The sequence below is a fragment of the Leopardus geoffroyi genome, chromosome B4, assembly GCF_018350155.1.
Source record: "Leopardus geoffroyi isolate Oge1 chromosome B4, O.geoffroyi_Oge1_pat1.0, whole genome shotgun sequence".
NCBI lineage: Eukaryota > Metazoa > Chordata > Mammalia > Carnivora > Felidae > Leopardus > Leopardus geoffroyi.
Genome location: NC_059341.1, coordinates 117,622,532 through 117,640,805, shown reverse-complemented (window position 1 = coordinate 117,640,805; position 18,274 = coordinate 117,622,532). Strand labels below are relative to the sequence as shown.

Here is an 18,274-nt window from a genome sequence, read left to right as displayed (position 1 = left end):
CAAATATAATTTTGGCATTTGTGTACTGCACACACTGAGAAAATGGGGCCAGTAATTCATAGTGTCTCCTAGAGATGGGAAGTGCTAGGGTGGAAAAGGGGGAACAGAGCAGGAAAATTGATAGGGAAAAAGTATCCTTAGAATCACTCCCATTCTTTCAGATCTCAAAATGTGCAAACATAATCATTTATGAGTAAACATAGTTGTATCTAATTTTGATATTCATAAATCATCATAGTTACTTTGGAACTGTAACTATAAAATCAAGATTTTATTCTTTTAAAATGTCCACACTCCTATTTAATCCCTAACAACATTTTTTATGGATTCAGTATTTACTTTTAAAATAAAATTTTAAATTTAAGTATAAAGTTATATTGAAAAGTGCTCAAATTATAAGCTAATTATAAATTCTCTCTTAAGAAATCTCCTCAAAGTGAACATACCCATGTAACCAACCCCTAGATTAGGGAATAGACTGTCATAAGCACCCCTAAAATCCTCATGCCCCCTTCCAGTCTCTACCATCCCTCAAAGGTGACCACTATCCTGACTTCTCTTACCATCAATTAGCTTCCATGTTTTGAACTTGATATCGATGGAATCAGGTAATATATTTGGCTTACCTGGCTTCTTTCTCTCAAAATTACGTTTGTGAGATTCATCCACGTTGTTTTGTGTAGCAGTTACTTGTTCATTTTGATTGAACATGAAATGGAATGGAAGCTATTGTGCAGTTTGCAGAATGTATTCATCTCTGGTTTTATTCTTCCAAACAGGGAGCTGATCCAGTTCAATTGAGACTTGTTTACAGTCAGCACACAGCAGAATGTGACAGGGCTTAGAATTACAGAATCCTTTGACATCAAGACATCTTCCTGCTCCTCTATCCAATTTTGATGTAATTATTACTCCTAAGCATCGCTCTAGTCAGATCATTTCCCTTTCCCTTTTGGAAGGCATACAAAGTCCTTATCCCAGTTTTGGTCTTCCACAATCCTGGCCAACTCCACCTCTGGGGAGCAGCTGAAACTCCTCCCATCCCTTGCAGACTCTCAGGTAGCCCCTATTCCGGGGGACTCTGGGCTGGGCCTGCCATCTAGTGGCAGCTCCAGGAATTGGACACTTCACTTCTGTCATCAGGAGGCCTGTAGCTTGAGCTTCCCACTTCCTTTGCCTCTCTGCACTGTTGGGCCAGGCCCTCAATCTCTTTCTCATACGTGAGTCTTTATTTTTTAACCTCATTACCTAATCCTATTTCTTATGCTGTTCTTACCTTGTCAAGAAAATCTCTCTCCTTGTCTTTTCCTCTCCTGTTTCACAGGGGGAACTTAAAAAAAAAAAAAAAAAAAACATTCTGAAAAACAGAAGACATCCTGAAAGTCCATCCACATCTGAAACTCTAAGTGTTCAAAAGGTCTCTTTCAGAAATTTTCATCAACTACTAACCATTCTCATATTAAAGTTGCTTTTTCTCAGCATCAGTGTTCAAAATATCAAAAAAAAATTTTTTTTAAATGTACTCCCCTTGCAGCAAAATTGTTTTTACATACCTAATATACACTTCTCCTTGATGGATGGGTATACTTTTATTTTTCCTTTTATAGTTTTTCTATTTCTAAAGTTTTCTAGAAGTGTTAATATAAATAGGAAATTAATGTTATTTAGAAAGGGAGAGAAAAAAGGAGCTTTATGGCAAATAGGCCTTTTGCTTTTTCTTTTACTTTTTCCTTTAATATTACTTTTTGCTTCTCCAATTTTCTAAAAGGAGAATTTTTTTTTAATTTTAAACTTAAGTTCCAGTATAGTTCCAGTATAGTATAACATACAGTTATATTAGTTTCAGGTGTAAAAAGGAACATGTTTGTAATATAAACAGGAAATACGGTAAGTGTTACTTTAGAGAAAAAAAAAAGGGTGATTAGTGGTAAATGGGACCATCAGAAAGGTGGTTAAACCAGGAGGTGGGAGGGACAAGCTGTTGGAAGTAAACCATTAGTAACAGATCTTGACTTGCAATGAAGTGTTGGTAGCTCTGTAAGGAGTCTGATTCCAGGAGGGGTGTCCCATGGCTTGGAGCCACGTCTTGAGTGTTATTTGTCCTTTAGCTTTATGATGATTCTCATCTTCTTGAGCAGAAGCAGGCATGGGGGCAGGCTGCTACCTGGAGAATGATTTACTTTGCCCAGCAGTTTATTGAGGTCCTCTTAACTGCGAATGACAGGTACACGGTGGAGAAAGAATGAGAATTTTATGGTCTTGAAACACATTACCTACAAGCTCGAGCATCTCTACCAACAGTTAAAACAGTGCAGTGGCCAGGTACAGGGATCAGTAAGGTTTGGCCTAAGCCTCTGCTTGGATCAGAATACTGCAATGGCTTACAATGGAATGAATGAAAATTAAATTCAGTAGGCTTTGCAGGCCAACCTGGGAATCTGTTTGCTGGTAACTTTTTTTTTTCCCTCAGAGAGAATGCACTCATTTATTCAGCAAACATTTATTAAGTGCATAGTTATATGCAAAGTGCTGCTTTAGATATACGTGTAAATGTACAAAATAACTCCAGGTGTTTACAGTCTAGAAGGGAAGATAAGGCATGTATACAGATAGCTTGCATACAGGATGATTACAGTTTCATTAAGAGTAATAAGTGCAAAAAAAGGATGCTCACATGCTGTGTTGCAAGGAAATGCATTGGAGTGGCCAAAAAAGGATTTAAAATGCATACATATGGTGCCTCTACTTGAATGCTTAAGGAATCAGATACACGAAAACACTCAAGCAAAAAGGTATTGTCATATTAAAATTGCTTTTTATACCTAGACTGAAATATTTTTAAAATAATCCAAGGTGTTACTATAGTAATAATGTGACTATAAATTATGATATAATCACTGTTACATCGTCTCACTGTTCTATTAGTTTTTCTTTTAAAAAGAAATGTTTAGTAGCATATAAGAGCTACTATATTTCATTGCAACGTAGTAAAATGGAATTCTACATTTATTGAATGAACAAGGAAATAGTGATGAGATCTTATGTTTTCTGCTCTCCTTTTCAATCTCAGGAAAAACTGATAGAATCTCTTAGTAAAAAAATTAATCAAGTATACAAGGTCTGCATTGGAGATGCTGATGTTGGCAGTCTCAACCCAGTTCAAAAGCTGGTAAAAGTAGAGTCTCGCCTGGTGGAATTGAGTGATCTCATTGAATCCATTCCCAAAGAAAATGTGGAGACAATTGAGAGGATAAAACAGAAAGAACGGCGGCAAAAGTATAGTCAAAGTCTTATGATATGAGGGTAGTGAATGACTTAATGAGTTGAGAAACGTTTTGCTGGGATTCCACAAACACTGAACAAGCCCCTATGACATGGCAAGGATCGCAAAAGAAATGCAGTAGACCCAATGAGTATGAGTAGAGTATGTCCTTCTCATACAGCTATTATTTAATGTGGGAGACACGGTCATCAAATATTCTTATGAAATAATGTGTCACTAGCAATGGTAATGAGCACTGGTTCACCTGGGCAACTGATCCAGTTTGGGATGGGTGAAGGGTCATTTTACCCTGAAAATATGGATTTTCAGAATGAATATTCACTACTCATACAAAAATTTTTGAACAGCTATCTTGTGGAAGGGGAATTGCACTCGTCATGGAGGGCCCAAAGCATGGAATTAGAGCCTTTCACTGGAAGGAGACTACATATGAAGGAATTGTTTGAAAGAGCCATGCAATGAGGGCATAACTCTTCCTCAATGCATAACTGCCAACACTTCACACACACAGCATTTACATATTAACTCATTCGGGTCCTCAAGACAACTACATGAGGATTATCATCCCTCAAACAGCACCCCCTCCCACCCTCACAGCCTTGCCTACCTGGGGGCCTTTCCAGGAGAATGCACTGATTTACAAATTTCCATACCGAGTTAAATAAGGATCTTAATTTTTTAAGTTTATTTTGAGAGAAAGTGCAAGCAGGGGAGGGGCAGAGAGAGAGGACAGAGTGAGAATTCCAAGCAGGCTCTGCAATGCCAGTACAGAGCCCAATTCTAGGCTCCAACTCTCAAACCATGAGATCATGACCTGAGTCAAAGTTGGACACTCAACTAACTGAGCTACATAGGTGCCCCAAGGATTTTATGTACATACTACCTTTCAGGCAATGATTATAAATATATGATCCCTAGTATAATGTGACACGTACAGAATGCTGATAGGTGGAAAACATTCATGCTAAAGCAAAAAACGCATGTTAAGAGGCAGACGAGCACTACAGTTGACCTGCAGGTTCTGCCATTTACAACTTTTGTGACCTTAGGTAGGCCACAAAACCTCTCTTAAGTCTGCTTTGTTTTCTTTAAAATGGCAGTTAATAATAGTATTTCATAGGGTTGTTGTGAGGATTAAATTAAATAATCTATGTAAAAGTACTAAAGCATGCTTGACACATAAGTATTCAAATATTTAGCATTAATGTTAGATATTTTGTTATTGCTTACTGGGGGATATTGTTTCCTCCATATAAAAATGAAGTCCAGAGTATATATAAAGGTGATCTTGGTGGGATTTTATTGAATATAAAGCAAAATTTTTTTTAAATTATAAATAAAAGATTACTCCTTCCATAAGATGACCTATGACTAGGGTACCTGGTGGCTCAGTCAGTTGAGGGTCCAACTCTTGATTTTGGTTCAGGTCATGATCCCAGGGTTGTGGGATGGAGTCCTGCTTTGGGCTCTGTGCCAAGTGTGGAGTCTGCTTGGAATTCTCCTTCTCTCTCCCTCTGCCCCTCTCCCCAGCTTGTGTACTCTCTCTCTCTCAAATGAAAATGGAAAAAATAAAAATAAATAAAATGAAAATGAAAATGAAAATGGGGGGAAGACCTCTATGAATGATTACACTAACAGCCCTTGCCTCTTTTCTACAATAGGAAATAATTTTCATTGGATTGTAATTACAACTTATTTTCAATAGTGATACATGAATCTAATGCTAATTGCTTGTCATTCTTATCAAAACGAATTTTATTTTTCCCATGAGCTAGAGACACATAAACCTAATTTTGCATAAAAAATGTTCAGTAAATGTTACACTTACAATTATAGGAGTCCATAAAATAGCTATCACTTATTGAGGGCCTATTCTGCATTAGGCATTGGCCCAATATGCAGAGGTCATTTTATGTAATTTTATCCTTACAAGAACTCTAAAGAGAACAAGACAAATAGCATTTCTTGGTCTTAATTTCAGGATACCATTCAAAAAGATTAACTGGAAAAGTACACTTTTGTGGTAATCACTGAACTATATAATATACACTGTGATTCATGCATTTTTCTACACATTATACTTTAGTAAACAGACTAAAGGAGGAGGCTGGGTGTTAATTCAAGTGGCCTTGCCCACATTAACTGTAAAGTGCTAAAACAGAAATGGAGTAACAAGAAGGCTTTGTTGAGGTGGTTGTTTTAGACCAAGATCTAGGTAGGTAGATTTACTCCTTCCAAAATGGTGACAAGCATTTTCTCCCACTTTAACACGAATAGGATCTGTTGTTGACATTTCCCCTGAATATTCAAAAGCCATAGTATGAGTGAAGGTAAAGTATTATTTAACTTTAAGGGAAATCATAAAATATTTAGGTAGTTCATTACCAAATACTATAGGTCTTTTTTCTACTTTTTGTGATTATAGTTGCAAAAATATTTTCCTTTTTTGACAGGTTACGTGAAGATAAAATGAAAGAAAAACAAAGACACCAAGAGGAAAGGCTAAAAGCTGCTCTGGAAAGGGCAGTGGCACAACCAAAGAAAAAGGTTTGTGTTTTGTTATCAGTAGGTCCAGCTACATCTAATATGTGAATGCTTCTGTGAAATACCTAATTCAGCTAATTTATCAAGGGTGAACTTTAGCAAAATAGTCTTTCCTGGTCACAGCTTCAGTTGGTCTCTGATTCCTTGTTACTTTTAGGATAATTCAAATATCTGGGTCTACGATTCTCCATTAGACCCACTTTTTAGTAAAAACCTTTTGCCTCACTTCTTTTAGCTCCAGGTTCATGAAACCAGAGAATTTTTTCTTTAAATAATTTTTTTTAGATAGTAACAAGCATATGGCTCAAAGTTCAAAAGATAGAAGAGTATTTAGTGAAAAGTCATTTTCAGTTCCCCTCCCTGGATGCAACCACCTAAGTTTCATCTGCATCTTTCTGGAAATGTTCTATGTAGTTATTGTATATATTCTCCTTCTTACAAATAGTAACCATGAACCTTGCTTCTTTCATTCAACAAAGACGGCAAACCCAGAGAATTACATATAATTGGATGGGTCTTCTAATCTTCATATTGTAAAAATAGATTAATAGTTTAAGTTAAAATGATTTACCTAGAGTCGCTTCAGATTTAGCAGCAGATTCTGGACCAGAAGTCAAGGTTCTTTATATTGCAAGATCACCTGTCCAATAATAAGTATGGGATTGGGCAGTCACTGAGTCCATGTGGTCCATGACTTCACACTGGGTATGGAGGGCCTTGTGTTTCTATCTGCTACTCTCCTTCCTCTGGGTTAGGGTCTGAAATATATTCGGAGAAGCCAATCCCATGGTTATCTGCAAAGCTACCATGGACATTGATTCTTACCACAGTAGTAACTCTAACCTACAGGGAAGGTTTATTGTGTGCCTCACAACCAGTCTTTTGAGCGAAGTACTTGAAAAAATTGAAGTGTGGTAACTGTTAATATATATGTCAAAAAGTGATGATCTTAAATTACTTTATTTAAATAAGCATTTCATCTTTAAAAGGGTCTGACTTCTCTAGTTTAGCTTTTCCTATGAAGACCTGACTTGTCCTCTTTCTCCCAAAGGAGAATTTACCATTCATCACCCATCCACATATACACACTATTCACTAAACTCATCACATTGAAATGATTATTCTTAATATATCCATCTTTCCTTCTAGACCTTGAGTTTTTAGGTTTTTATTTTGGGAGAGAGAGCACACGTGCATGAGTGGGGTGCAGGCAGAGGGAGAGAGAGAATCCCAAGCAGGCTTCTCACTGTCGGTGTGAAGCCCAACATGGGCTCAATCTCAACAACTGGCCTGAGATCATGACCTGAGCCAAAATCAAGGAGGCTTAACTGACTGAGCCACCAGGCACCCAAAACTGTGAATTTTTATGACTTTGTACCCCCAAAGCTTAGTACATAGTGGATACTCAATAAATGCTTATTGAATTGAATTAACAGGCTAAAAATGAGAGAACAAAAACTAGAAGAAAAATGGAAAAACAATAGCAATCTGATAAGTTGATAATGTAAAAAGACCTCTGATAGTTCTTACCCAGTCAGGGCACTTCATCACTGGCAATTTTCTCAGTATTAATGACAAAGGTTACCAAAAGAAATTGTTTGGACAGAGAAAAAAGTTGATGTTATGAGGAATTCTGGGATTCTAGACCCTAAGAACACTTTGGTTGATAAAATGATGGGGAGGACTGCCTTGTTAGTTACCTTGGGCCAGGAATGTCAAATTCTGTGATGCAGGTGGCAGTCTTACATAGGGTTAGTGCCCCTTTTGAGACACTGGAGATGTCCCATCAAATCTCATCTTCAATAGAACAGTTTTCTCATCCATTTAATTTACACAAATTCAGATATAGAAGCAAAACAAAATAAAGGAGGAAAAAAAGAGACTAAAAGAGAATAATTGATATACTTGAGTCAATGCCTTAGAAGGAATGAATAGGTACAAACCGAAGGTTTCCCTAAGCTTCTCCTGGTGGAACACCGACAGAAGCCCTTCCCACACTCCTCGCATTTGTAAGGTTTATCTAAGAGCCGACAGGATGACTAATGTTTAAGAAGATGTACATGGTTTTCTCACGTTTTTATCTAACAGGATTTTTAAATGCCAATCAATTGGTATTCAGCCAAGGAAAGTGATCTCTTCTAACCAATGGGGGAGAAACCGGCTATGGCATGTACTGAGAAGTGCAATGTTGGCCTCAAATATGGTGCTTTTCTAGGCTGGCCCTATCTGAAACATATGATTTTTTTCATTATTAAAATTTGTTAATTTTTATTTTTTTAATTTACATTCCAGTTAGCTTATAGTGCAACATGGTTTCAGTGGATTCCTTAATACCCCTTACCCATTTAGCCCATCCCCCTCCCACAACCCCTCTAGTAACCATGTTTGTTCTCCATATTTAAGTCTTTCATGTTTTTGTCCCCCTCCCTGCTTTTGTATTATTTTTGCTTCCCTTCCCTTATGTTCATGTTTTGTATATTAAAGTCCTCATATGAGTGAAGTCATATATTTGTCTTTAATTTCGCTTAGCATAATACCCTCTAGTTCCATCCATGTAGTTGCAAATGGCAAGATTTCATTTAAAAAAAAATTTTGTTTTAATGTTTATTTACTTTTGAAAGACAGTGAGAGCAGGGGAGGGTCAGAGAGAGGGGGACACAGAATCTGAAGTAGGCTCCAGGCTCTGAGCTGTCAGCACAGTGCCCAACGCAGGGCTCAAACTCATGAACCGCGAGATCATGACCTGAGCTGAAGTCGGATGCGTAACTGACTGAGCCACGCAGGCACCCCAAGATTTCATTTTTTTTTGATTGCTGAGTAATACTCCATTGTATATATATATACCACATCTTCATCCATCAATGAACATTTGGGCTCTTCCCATACTTTGGCTATGTTGATAGTGTTGCTATAAACCTTGGGGTGCATGTGCCCCTTCGAAACAGCATATACCTGTATCCCTTGGATAAATACCTAGTAGTGCAATTGCTGGGTTATAGGGTGGTTCTATTTTTAATTTTTTGAGGAAACTCCGTACTGTTTTTCAGAGTGGCTACACCAGTTTGCATTCCCACCAGCGTGCAAAAGAGATCCTCTTTCTCTGCATCCTTGCCAACATCTGTTTTTGCCTGAGTTGTTAACGTTAGTCATTCTGACAGGTGTGAAGTGGTATCTCATTATGGTTTTGATTTGTATTTCCTTGATGATAAGTCATGTTGAACATTTTTTCATGTGTCGGTTGGCCATCTAGATGTCTTCTTTAGAGAAGTGTCTATTCATGTCTTTTGCCCATTTCTTCACTGGATTATTTGTTTTTTGGGTGTTGAGTTTGAGAAGTTCTTTATAGATTTTGGATACTAACCCTTTATCTGATATGTCACTTGCAAATATCTTCTCCCATTCCATTGGTGGCCTTTTAGTTTTGCTGATTGTGAAACATATGCTTTTTGATGACTTTACCTAAATCACCCAACTTTGCATAAAACCTAACTGCTCTGTCTCTTGCACACTATGGTCCTCTATTTATTATGTAATTTTGCCTAGCATGTTGGACACCCATTAGGTTATCAATCCCTTTGTAACTGATTTTTTTTTTTTTACTATTTTGAGCCATGTAATTCCTGGGAAAAATCAAGTGAATGTTATTATTTTACTTATAATTCAATAGAAAATAGTTATGATGAAAAATAGTAAGTATTGTTTCTTTTGTTTCAGCTGGGAAGAAGACTTACCTATCGTTCAAAACCTCCATCTGAGAACAAACATGAACTACTTTTGGTCAAGGATACAAGAACAAAATCACTAGAGGAAGAATATTTTTTCACTTGAATAGGTGCACTAAGACATTTACTGCCAGAATGTTTTAGGCATTTTGTAGATTTTGGTTTTCAGTAATGGCAATATTCTGCCCCATATGCTGGCCTAACCAATTTAAGGAAGACAGGCACTTATTCTCGTGGTTATAGGATTGGCAATGGGAGTTACTTTCTTTTTGTTGAAGGCTTTTATTACCATATCCTAAGTAGTATGCCATAAGCTAAACATTTATGTCTTTGGGTTATCCCGATTGGAGCTACACATCCAAAGTGTACTTTAACTTACATTACTTTATGTTACATTCCTTTAACATTACGTTAACAATGTGGTGAATGACCATTAAAGTGCAATAATGGCATTCTCTGACAATCTAGGACTTTAAATGATCTAATTTGTTCTCAACCAGTCCACAGTTCATAGTGTACATTTTATCACTGTGGAGTATACATTTTAACAGTGTATAACTCTAAAACATCTAAATGGTTTTGAGGAGTTTAAAACTTAAATTAACAGGTAATTTGTTGACTACTAAGTAAAATGAAACAGTGTACATTAATTCTAAGGAAATATTTAACTTTATACATGACAAAACTGGTTCAATAACTTTAAAAGAAAGTTGTTTTAAAAGGTCTCAGTTAATATAGTATTACAAGAAAAGCACTGAAATTCACCTTCATAAGTGTTTATTAAGCATATAATTTTCTCCCTATAGGAAAAAAAAAAAAATACTGAGCTTATAAAAGAAAACCAACTTGAATGAAGTTGAGTGTCTTTTAAAGCATTAATTCTGTGAATAATCTTTCAACTGTTTCAACATTTGAGCTCTGCGTTTAAATATCTGAATAGGAATAGTTCACAAGACAAGTTGAAAAAAAAAGTTTATTGTCTAGAAATATATATAAAAAAAATTCCCCACAAAAGATGCTATTCTCTCATTTCCCCATCTTCTTCCTCTTCTTCAACACCCCTGATATAAAGGACATTATTACACCTGTAAATAGAAAAACAGTCCATTTTGTTGTTCCAACCGGAAACCACATTAAGATCTGAATTACTATTGCTAGATATTTGCAATATTTACAATTTACAATGCATCATTTCTTTCTTTTTTAAAAAAAAGTTTTGCAAAAGCACATGGCACTTATTTACCAAGTAGATATTATGAAATGGTATCTTTATGATCTTCCAAAGGTAATGATTCAAATTTGAAGGTGTGAAGCTATTTCAAAATGAATATAGTGAAAATCCCTAATAGCAGCCAGACCCAACTAAAATTCAAAACCAAGCTCTTCCACCTAAACCACTGAAAAAGGTTACACCAAGAGCTAGAAAGTTTAGTATCAACACTAGAAAAATCTTAAGGATAACTCCAAAAAATTTCTATCTTCTTTGACAAGTTTAAGGGTTTCAAAACTCTTTAAGTCTAACTGTAGAATATTATGTTAATAGTGACTTAAAGAAAGTAATTCTGAAATTGAGACACTTATTTAAAACAGGATTTCTAGTGCTCACTAGTAACTCCTTACATATACTACTATTCTTGTTACCTTATTAAAACTTCACCCAAATGTCCAGACAATGCTCCATCTATGTATTCTTCTGTGTTTGCAAGCTTTAAATAAAAAGAAAGTATATTAGTATAATAATACAGGAGAAAAATAGTGTAACACTACCTAAAATGTTAGGTAATACTGGTGAGACAACTTATTAACTGAAACCTTTCTATACCAACAACTCACATTTATCTATAATTAACAGGATATTAGCTTTCTTTTACTACTGTAGTACTTTTGGGTTTCATATAAACATTCAGTAAAGTTAACATCGATGGATATAGAATATATAATAAAGCTTGTTTCAATGTAAGTTTTTAAATCTCTCAGTTATGTAACACTCCTTTGTATTAGACATTAAAACAGCATGTCAAGGAAGACAGTCTCCAATTTATGAATAAGTTGTGATTTAAATGCTTTCCAAAACTTCAGTTCTAAGGAACCAAGTATTAACTGAGTAATAACACCACAGCACATTGAAGAACCCAATGGGTACAAAATCTATAGCTAAAATATCTAATACTTTTATATTAGTCAACAACCAAACCAAAGAACTGAGTAAGAATTTTAAAAAATTATGTGCTAATAAACAGAAATAAGTTCTTAAGAGAAAGTTAAACAATTCAGAGTAACCATAATTTATAGTTATTTCAGGAAACTATTATTTCTAACTTTACGTCAAAAAGTTTAGGTTTCCTTCCACATATAGGTAAAAAACTTTATTTGTAACTTTTACAAATCACAATCACGTAAAAAGTCCTCTATGACTACCATTCCATTCTTCTATCATTCTAAGTCATTCTGCTTTGGATTTCTTGCCACGCCCGAAACACACCAAATAAGTTCCTGCCACAAAGCCCAGGTACTTGCTGTTCCCTCAAACTGAGATGCTTTTTCTTCAGATACTCTCTTCAGTTCCTCACTCAATTCTGTTTTCGGATTAAATTTACTTCCTCAGAGCTTTCCCTGGCTCTCTATCTAACACTGCACACTATGTTTCTGCTTTCTGTTTCTCCATAGCATCTATCATTACCTGATATCACATTATATTACCATCTCCTACTACTAAAACATAAACTCCTTCAAAGTAGGGACTTTGTTTTGTTCATTGGTATATTCACACAGCCAGGCACGTAATGGGCAGTCAATAAATTTTCATTCAATAAACAAACTCAAAAGCCTCATTAACGTGGTTGTAATTATTCAGATACACTTCACAACTCTGGTAGGCTCACTAGGAACTACATTACTTCTAAAACCAAATATTCTGTGGGTATTCTTTACTTCTTTCTTTTATTGAGATATATGCCCACAGCATAAAATTCACTTTTACAGGATACAAGTCAGTGGGTTTTTCCCCCCACCCTGAATTTTTTTTAAATGTTTTTTGACAGTGGGAAGGGGCAGAGAGAGAGGGAGACAGAGGCTTCAAAGTGGGCTCTGTGCTGAGAGCTCAATGTAGGGCTCAAACTCAAAAACCCTAAGATTGTGACCTGTACTGAATCACCCAGGTGCCCCCAGTGGTTTTTAATATATTCATAAAGTTGTGTAATCACTACCACTATTTAAGTCTGGAACATTTCAACAGACTGGTATTACTCTTCAGATTTTTCTATGGCCTTGGTAAATGATTCCTGCCTGAGGAATTATCCAGGCCAAAACCATGCTCTATAAGAACTTTGGGGACCTAAGCATCATCTGTTCAAGTGGTAACCTCTTGAATTAAGGAAAATCTCAGCTCTTTTTGCCTACAGGTGCCCCTGTTAATACTCTTCCTACAAGAAGTACCAGTTTGGAATACTTAGAGTCATGATTGGACTGACCAACTACCTTTAAAATCCATCTGCCATTAATCAGTCACATAAATACCTATGCTTCAGGAAAATATAATTTCAAACTCTTTCCTCAAAACCTGGCTGTAAACTACTACAGAGTAACAAAGAAACAAAAGTAACAAAGAAACAAAACACCCCAGTTTTTAAATGGGCAAAGGGCATGAACAAGCATTTCTCCAAAGATGTATAAATTGCCATAAGCACACAAAGATCACAATATCACTAATCATCAGGGAAATGATTATCAAAACAATGAGATTATTTTACGCTCTTTAGAATAGCCATTACCAAAACAGAAAGTAACAAATATTGGTGAGGATGTGGAGAAATTGATCCTTTATGTTTTGCTAATAGAAAATAGTATGGCAGTTTCTCAAAAAATTAAACAAAGCATTACTTTATATCCAATCATTCCACTTCTGGATACATATCCAAAAGAAGTGAAAGCAGAACCTCTAACAGATATTTATATAACCATGTTCATTGTACTACAAAGGCCAAAAGGTGGAAATAATTCAAATGTCCATCAACAGAAGAACGGATTAACATGTGGTATATACATACAATGGAATATTATTTCAGTCACAAAAAGGAATGAAACTCTGATAAATGCTACAACATGGATGAACCTCGAAAACATTATGCTAAATGAAATAAGCCAGATACAAAAGGACAAATGTTGTAGGATTCTATTTATATGAGGTACCCAGAATGAAAACAGAAAGAATAATGTTTACCAGGGGTTAGAGGAAATGGGGAGTTATCTTTTAATGGGTATAGTTTCAGTTGGGGATGATATAAGAATTTTAGAAATGGATAATGGTGATGGATGCACCATAATGTGAATGTACTTAATGTCACGGAGTTCTATACTTGAGAATGGTTAAAATGGTAAATTTTACGTTACATATGTTTTACCTCAATTACAAAAACAAAAAAATCCTGTCCTAAACATTTACAGAAGCTAGCTTAACACACATGCAGTCAGTTGAACAATTCCTTTGGCTTGGCCTAAACTCTCCCTCAAGAAATACTTTTATTGAATTACTTTGATTTTGTGTCTTTAGCATTCATTAAAAGACTTAAAAATGTCACTTGAAAAATGTCTTTCAGAGCTAAATGCTTGGAGAGTTTTGTTTGTTCTGCAAAAACAAAACCCCCCAAAAACCAAAAAACCATTTGTGTTTCCTTTATACCACTATGAATCAAGTATCTGAGTTCTTTTTATTTTAACCACTAGAAGTCAATTCTATGGCTGAATTTTGGTTTAACAGGTCTTGTACACAGTTTATCACAATTATAACAGCCTTCTTGACCTTGACTTTTTTTTCTTGAATTTTGTTTTATGTTTATCAATTTAGTTGGCTGTATTCTTATAAGCCCTTGAGGAGTTAAGGTAAAGCAAAATAAATATAATTTAATGATCCTTATCTCCTTAGCTTACCTGCATGTTCATATAGCCATCTACAGATACCAGGTAGCCTTTGTACTCCATTCCCCACTTAAGTTTCACCATTACTGGCTTTCCTGTTAATCCATTCAGGAAAGGTTTGGGATTGAGGGGCAAACTCTGCATAAAGAATAAAAAAAGATCTCAATCAGTTATTTTTCCTTAGCTCAGTTTTCATTACTTACTCCCCTCTACCGAAATCACCAATATTTTATGGTATCGAAATAAAGCAAGCTCTTGACTCTCACTTACTGCATTAATTTTCACTTTTATTTGTTGAAGAGCATAGGAGAAATTTAAATACCCGGTTAGACAATTTCATTCAGTATTCCCTTAAACAATGAATACCTACTATACATCACTCATTGTTCCAGGCTGTAAAAAAACAAAGGCTGCGAAAAAAATAATGTAGACTATAGTCCTTGTCCTCAAGAAGCTCACACTGGGAGGGGGAGAGGCAAAACACATACAAATAGGTATTGCACTGCAATATAGTAAGAAGAGATAGCATGTGTAAGGGTACCAGTCAATCCAAAGTCAAAAGGAGAGGTTGCCCAAAGTAATGCTTCCGTTCTAAAGGATGAGAGGTTATTTCTAGAGGGAGAAAGGACTGTTCTAGATACAAGAGGCTACCTATGTAAAAGGAGTAAAGAGTGAAGCAACAAGTCGATCTCAGGGACAAACAATCCAGTGATGTCAGAGTCCCAAACAGGAGGCTACAGAGGTAAGGAGGGGGCAGATGACATTTCAGTCTTTCACTTGAATCCAGGAGCTAGGTGGTCTGCTGGGTCTTATTTGACTTAGTAAAGCCTCCAGGCTACATATGGGCAATCGATAGTTTTTATTCAACAAACCAGTAGTAGTATCTCCCAGTGAATTCAGATTTTTCCTTCTCTCATCTGCTCACCCATCAGCTCAAAGAAAGAAAAGAACCAAGGAACTTGGCTACTAAACCCCTCTAAGATAAGCATATGCAGTGTAATCCCAAAGAACATGGGAACTACTGCAATAACCTCCTAATGGGTTTCCAGTTTTCACTCTGGTCTTTCTCCAACTTATGCACATAAGTATTATCTTTATCATGTGATATCTCTACTTAAAATGCTTCCATGGCTTTCAATTGCACTTGAAGTAGAATCCAGACTTCTTAACACCACCTAAGGGTCTTCCCCATCCTATCTCATAACGATGTTCTTCAAGCGGTGTAGCTTTCGGCCAATTTTTCCAACTGGTCAAGCTTTCTTTCCAGCCTTGGGGCCCATATGCTCGTGTTCCCCGTGCTTCGTACACGTTTCCTCTTTAAGGGGCTAGATTTCCTATTTAGTTAGTGAAATCCTACCAGAGATGCCATCCCTGACCTGTCTTCTAATGTACCATCTTGCACCCTCTCAGCATCCTGTTTGCTCTCTTCTCAGTACTTCACATTATTTGTAATTACATGTTTATGTTATTTGATTAAAGTCTATCTCTCACACCCGGCTGAGTAAAGCTAGGGCAGGGTCCACCTCAGTACTTTTCACCTTATACTCTAGCGCCTAGAACAGTATCTGGTAGCGCGCGCTCAAAAATTTTTTTGCTAAACAAATGAATGCTCCAAAGCCTGCACTCTGTGTTCCAGTGGGCTGCAGGGCCAGGAATCCCAACATGATGAAATTAAAGCCGATTTGGGAGTGGGATAAGTGGGGCATAAAGACCGCTTCATCTTTACCTCGACCCTGTGGTCCCAGACAGCAAGGTACCTCAGGCTCACATTCAAACGAACAGGGGCATAGGGTCAGGGGCACTTCTGGGGAGGGAAGGGCATCGGAAGGAGAGCGCGCGCCTCAGATTCGCAGAGCAGGGGAAAGAGGCAGGCGACCGGGTGCGCGGCTCCCCACGCGGATGAATGGGAACCGAGCGAACCAAGCCCCGGGCCCGGCGAGGCCGGTCACCCGCTCTCCCTTGGCTCTTCGACTCCGGTCGCTTTCTTCCTGCTTACCATCGCGACTATAAGCAAATGCTGCAGGCCACTCGCCGCCGACCCAGCTGTCGTCCGACCCTCGTGACTGGAGTAGCTACAGTTAGGCGCGAATCGCGGAGCCTCCAGAGAAATGGCCGCCAAACAGCAGCGTGACCTTTCACCTCCGACTACAGCTCTCTTGGCTTCTGTGATTGGGCACAGAGAGATGAGTCCTGATTGGAGGAGGTGGCTGTGAAGTGTCCCCTGGCAACCAGCGGTAGCGTGAGTGTTTGAGCCTTCCGCGCCGCGCACAGCCCTGTGGGAAACTTCTGTAGCCCCACTTGCTCCAGGGCCCTTGCCAGGGAAACTCTCCAGTGAGGCGGGCGGGGGTTTCTCCTTTGCTCACCTGCCTTGTGAGTTCCACTGAGAAATGCTGTGTACTCTGTAGAGCGGACGTGATTTCTCACCAGCTTGTCCTTTCACAGCTGTGAGAACGGGGTTTGGGCTCTTGAGTTTCGTGTTCGCTTTCCCACAGATTCTGTGATTTGGGCGCCCCTCTGCCACAGTCTCCTTCTCTGTTCTGTAATGCTCATTTCAACCCACTTTAAAGGGAATGCGAGAAGCAAGACTAGACCAAGGTGAAACTCACCAAAGAAAGTGAAGTACAGAATATAGTTAAGATGAGGTCAAAATGAGTCTAGGATATGGTGTGGTGGCCTCCCTATAGATCTATTTCTTTTGCATTGCCACCAGAAACCCGGCGCAGTCGCAGTCTTTTATCCTTCTGATGTAACAGTATTGATCAGAATCTCATTTGTTTTTTCCAGATGCAGACTTTTACCTTTCTCTGATCTGAAATACTAAATGCGGTTCTTGGAGAGTAAGCACTTTGAGCATTGATGGATTTTGTTTTTTCGTTTTTGCGGCCTTAAGAAAATGGGAGTTGGAATTGAGGTTTAAATGTGTATGGAGGCATTTGTAGTAATGGGTAAGACTTTGGATGTGGCCCAGGGGGTTGAGCCTCTGACTCTTGATTTCAGCTCAGATCATAATCTCAAGTTTTGTGAGATTGAGCCCGCCTTGGGCTCTGTGCTGACAGCATGGAGTCTGCTTGGGATGTTCTCTCTCCCTCTCTGCCCCTTCCCTACTCGCACGTGTGTGCGTACTCTCTCAAAATAAATAAACTTAAAAAAAAAAAGATTGCAATACAGACATTTACACCATATTGCCTTATGCACTGGCTAGAGGTGGGCTGTACATTTGTCTCTAAACTTTATGGCGTCCTAGCAAAGAGAAATATGATTGGTTACATAATCCAATTTCCATAATATTTTTTAAAAAAAATAATTCAGGGAAAGCACACTTGTTTCCATTACTCTGGTTGAAAAGAAATTTCTCCCATGGCGTCAGGCCCATGATCCTTGTAAATGGACCCCAAGAAAAAATTTAAGTGTGAATGCTTTATTGGCAGGCACAATCCCAGGGCAGTAAGCATAAAACAAAAAAGGTAAGACGCGGAAGGAGAAACAGATGCTAGGTTTTACATTAATGAGCTGGCCACAGCTCCTTCACAGAAACTCTCGGTTGGCCATGCAGGCTGTCTCTGGACAAGTTTATTGAAATATTATGCTTTGAAACAGTTCAACAAAGGGAGGCACTGAGAGGGAATTTACTTACCACTTCAATCTTATCTCCTGGCAGAGCGGAGCTGAGGAATCAACCTCCCGGCTTCACAGTTTAGCGTGATGGGAGGAGCCACAGGTGGAGGAACCTGGGACCTCATGAAGTAGTCTGTAACTATAGAGACAGGACCTCAGGCACAGACAACACTGAGAAAATCTGAGTTGACACATA

General features: G+C 37.7%; 2 protein-coding genes across 2 annotated transcripts in view; one reads left to right on the top strand and one right to left on the bottom strand.

Moving 5' to 3' along the window:
* Positions 1-9,655, top strand: part of CCDC38 (coiled-coil domain containing 38) — a 56,332-nt gene extending 46,677 nt beyond the window's left edge. Inside the window, exons 14-16 of the mRNA XM_045466671.1 lie at positions 3,071-3,276; positions 5,737-5,830; positions 9,542-9,655. Of these exons, the coding sequence (XP_045322627.1) occupies positions 3,071-3,276; positions 5,737-5,830; positions 9,542-9,655 (414 nt within the window). The remainder of the gene's footprint in view (positions 1-3,070; positions 3,277-5,736; positions 5,831-9,541) is intronic.
* Positions 9,656-10,511: 856 nt separating this feature from the next.
* SNRPF (small nuclear ribonucleoprotein polypeptide F) lies at positions 10,512-16,690 on the bottom strand. Its single transcript, XM_045466673.1, has 4 exons — positions 16,460-16,690; positions 14,476-14,601; positions 11,191-11,255; positions 10,512-10,634 (listed from the first exon to the last, which is right to left on the bottom strand). The coding sequence occupies exons 1-4, from the start codon at positions 16,460-16,462 to the stop codon at positions 10,568-10,570; spliced, it is 261 nt and encodes an 86-aa protein (XP_045322629.1). The 5' UTR covers positions 16,463-16,690; the 3' UTR covers positions 10,512-10,567.
* Positions 16,691-18,274: the final 1,584 nt, after the last annotated feature.

Coding starts and splice junctions, on each gene's coding strand:
- SNRPF (XM_045466673.1), bottom strand. Junction 11,256..14,475: donor ATGGCTATATGAACATGCAG/GTAAGCTAAGGA, acceptor TTTTATTTAAAG/CTTGCAAACACAGAAGAATA. Junction 10,635..11,190: donor TTGGGTGAAGTTTTAATAAG/GTAACAAGAATA, acceptor TTCTATTTACAG/GTGTAATAATGTCCTTTATA.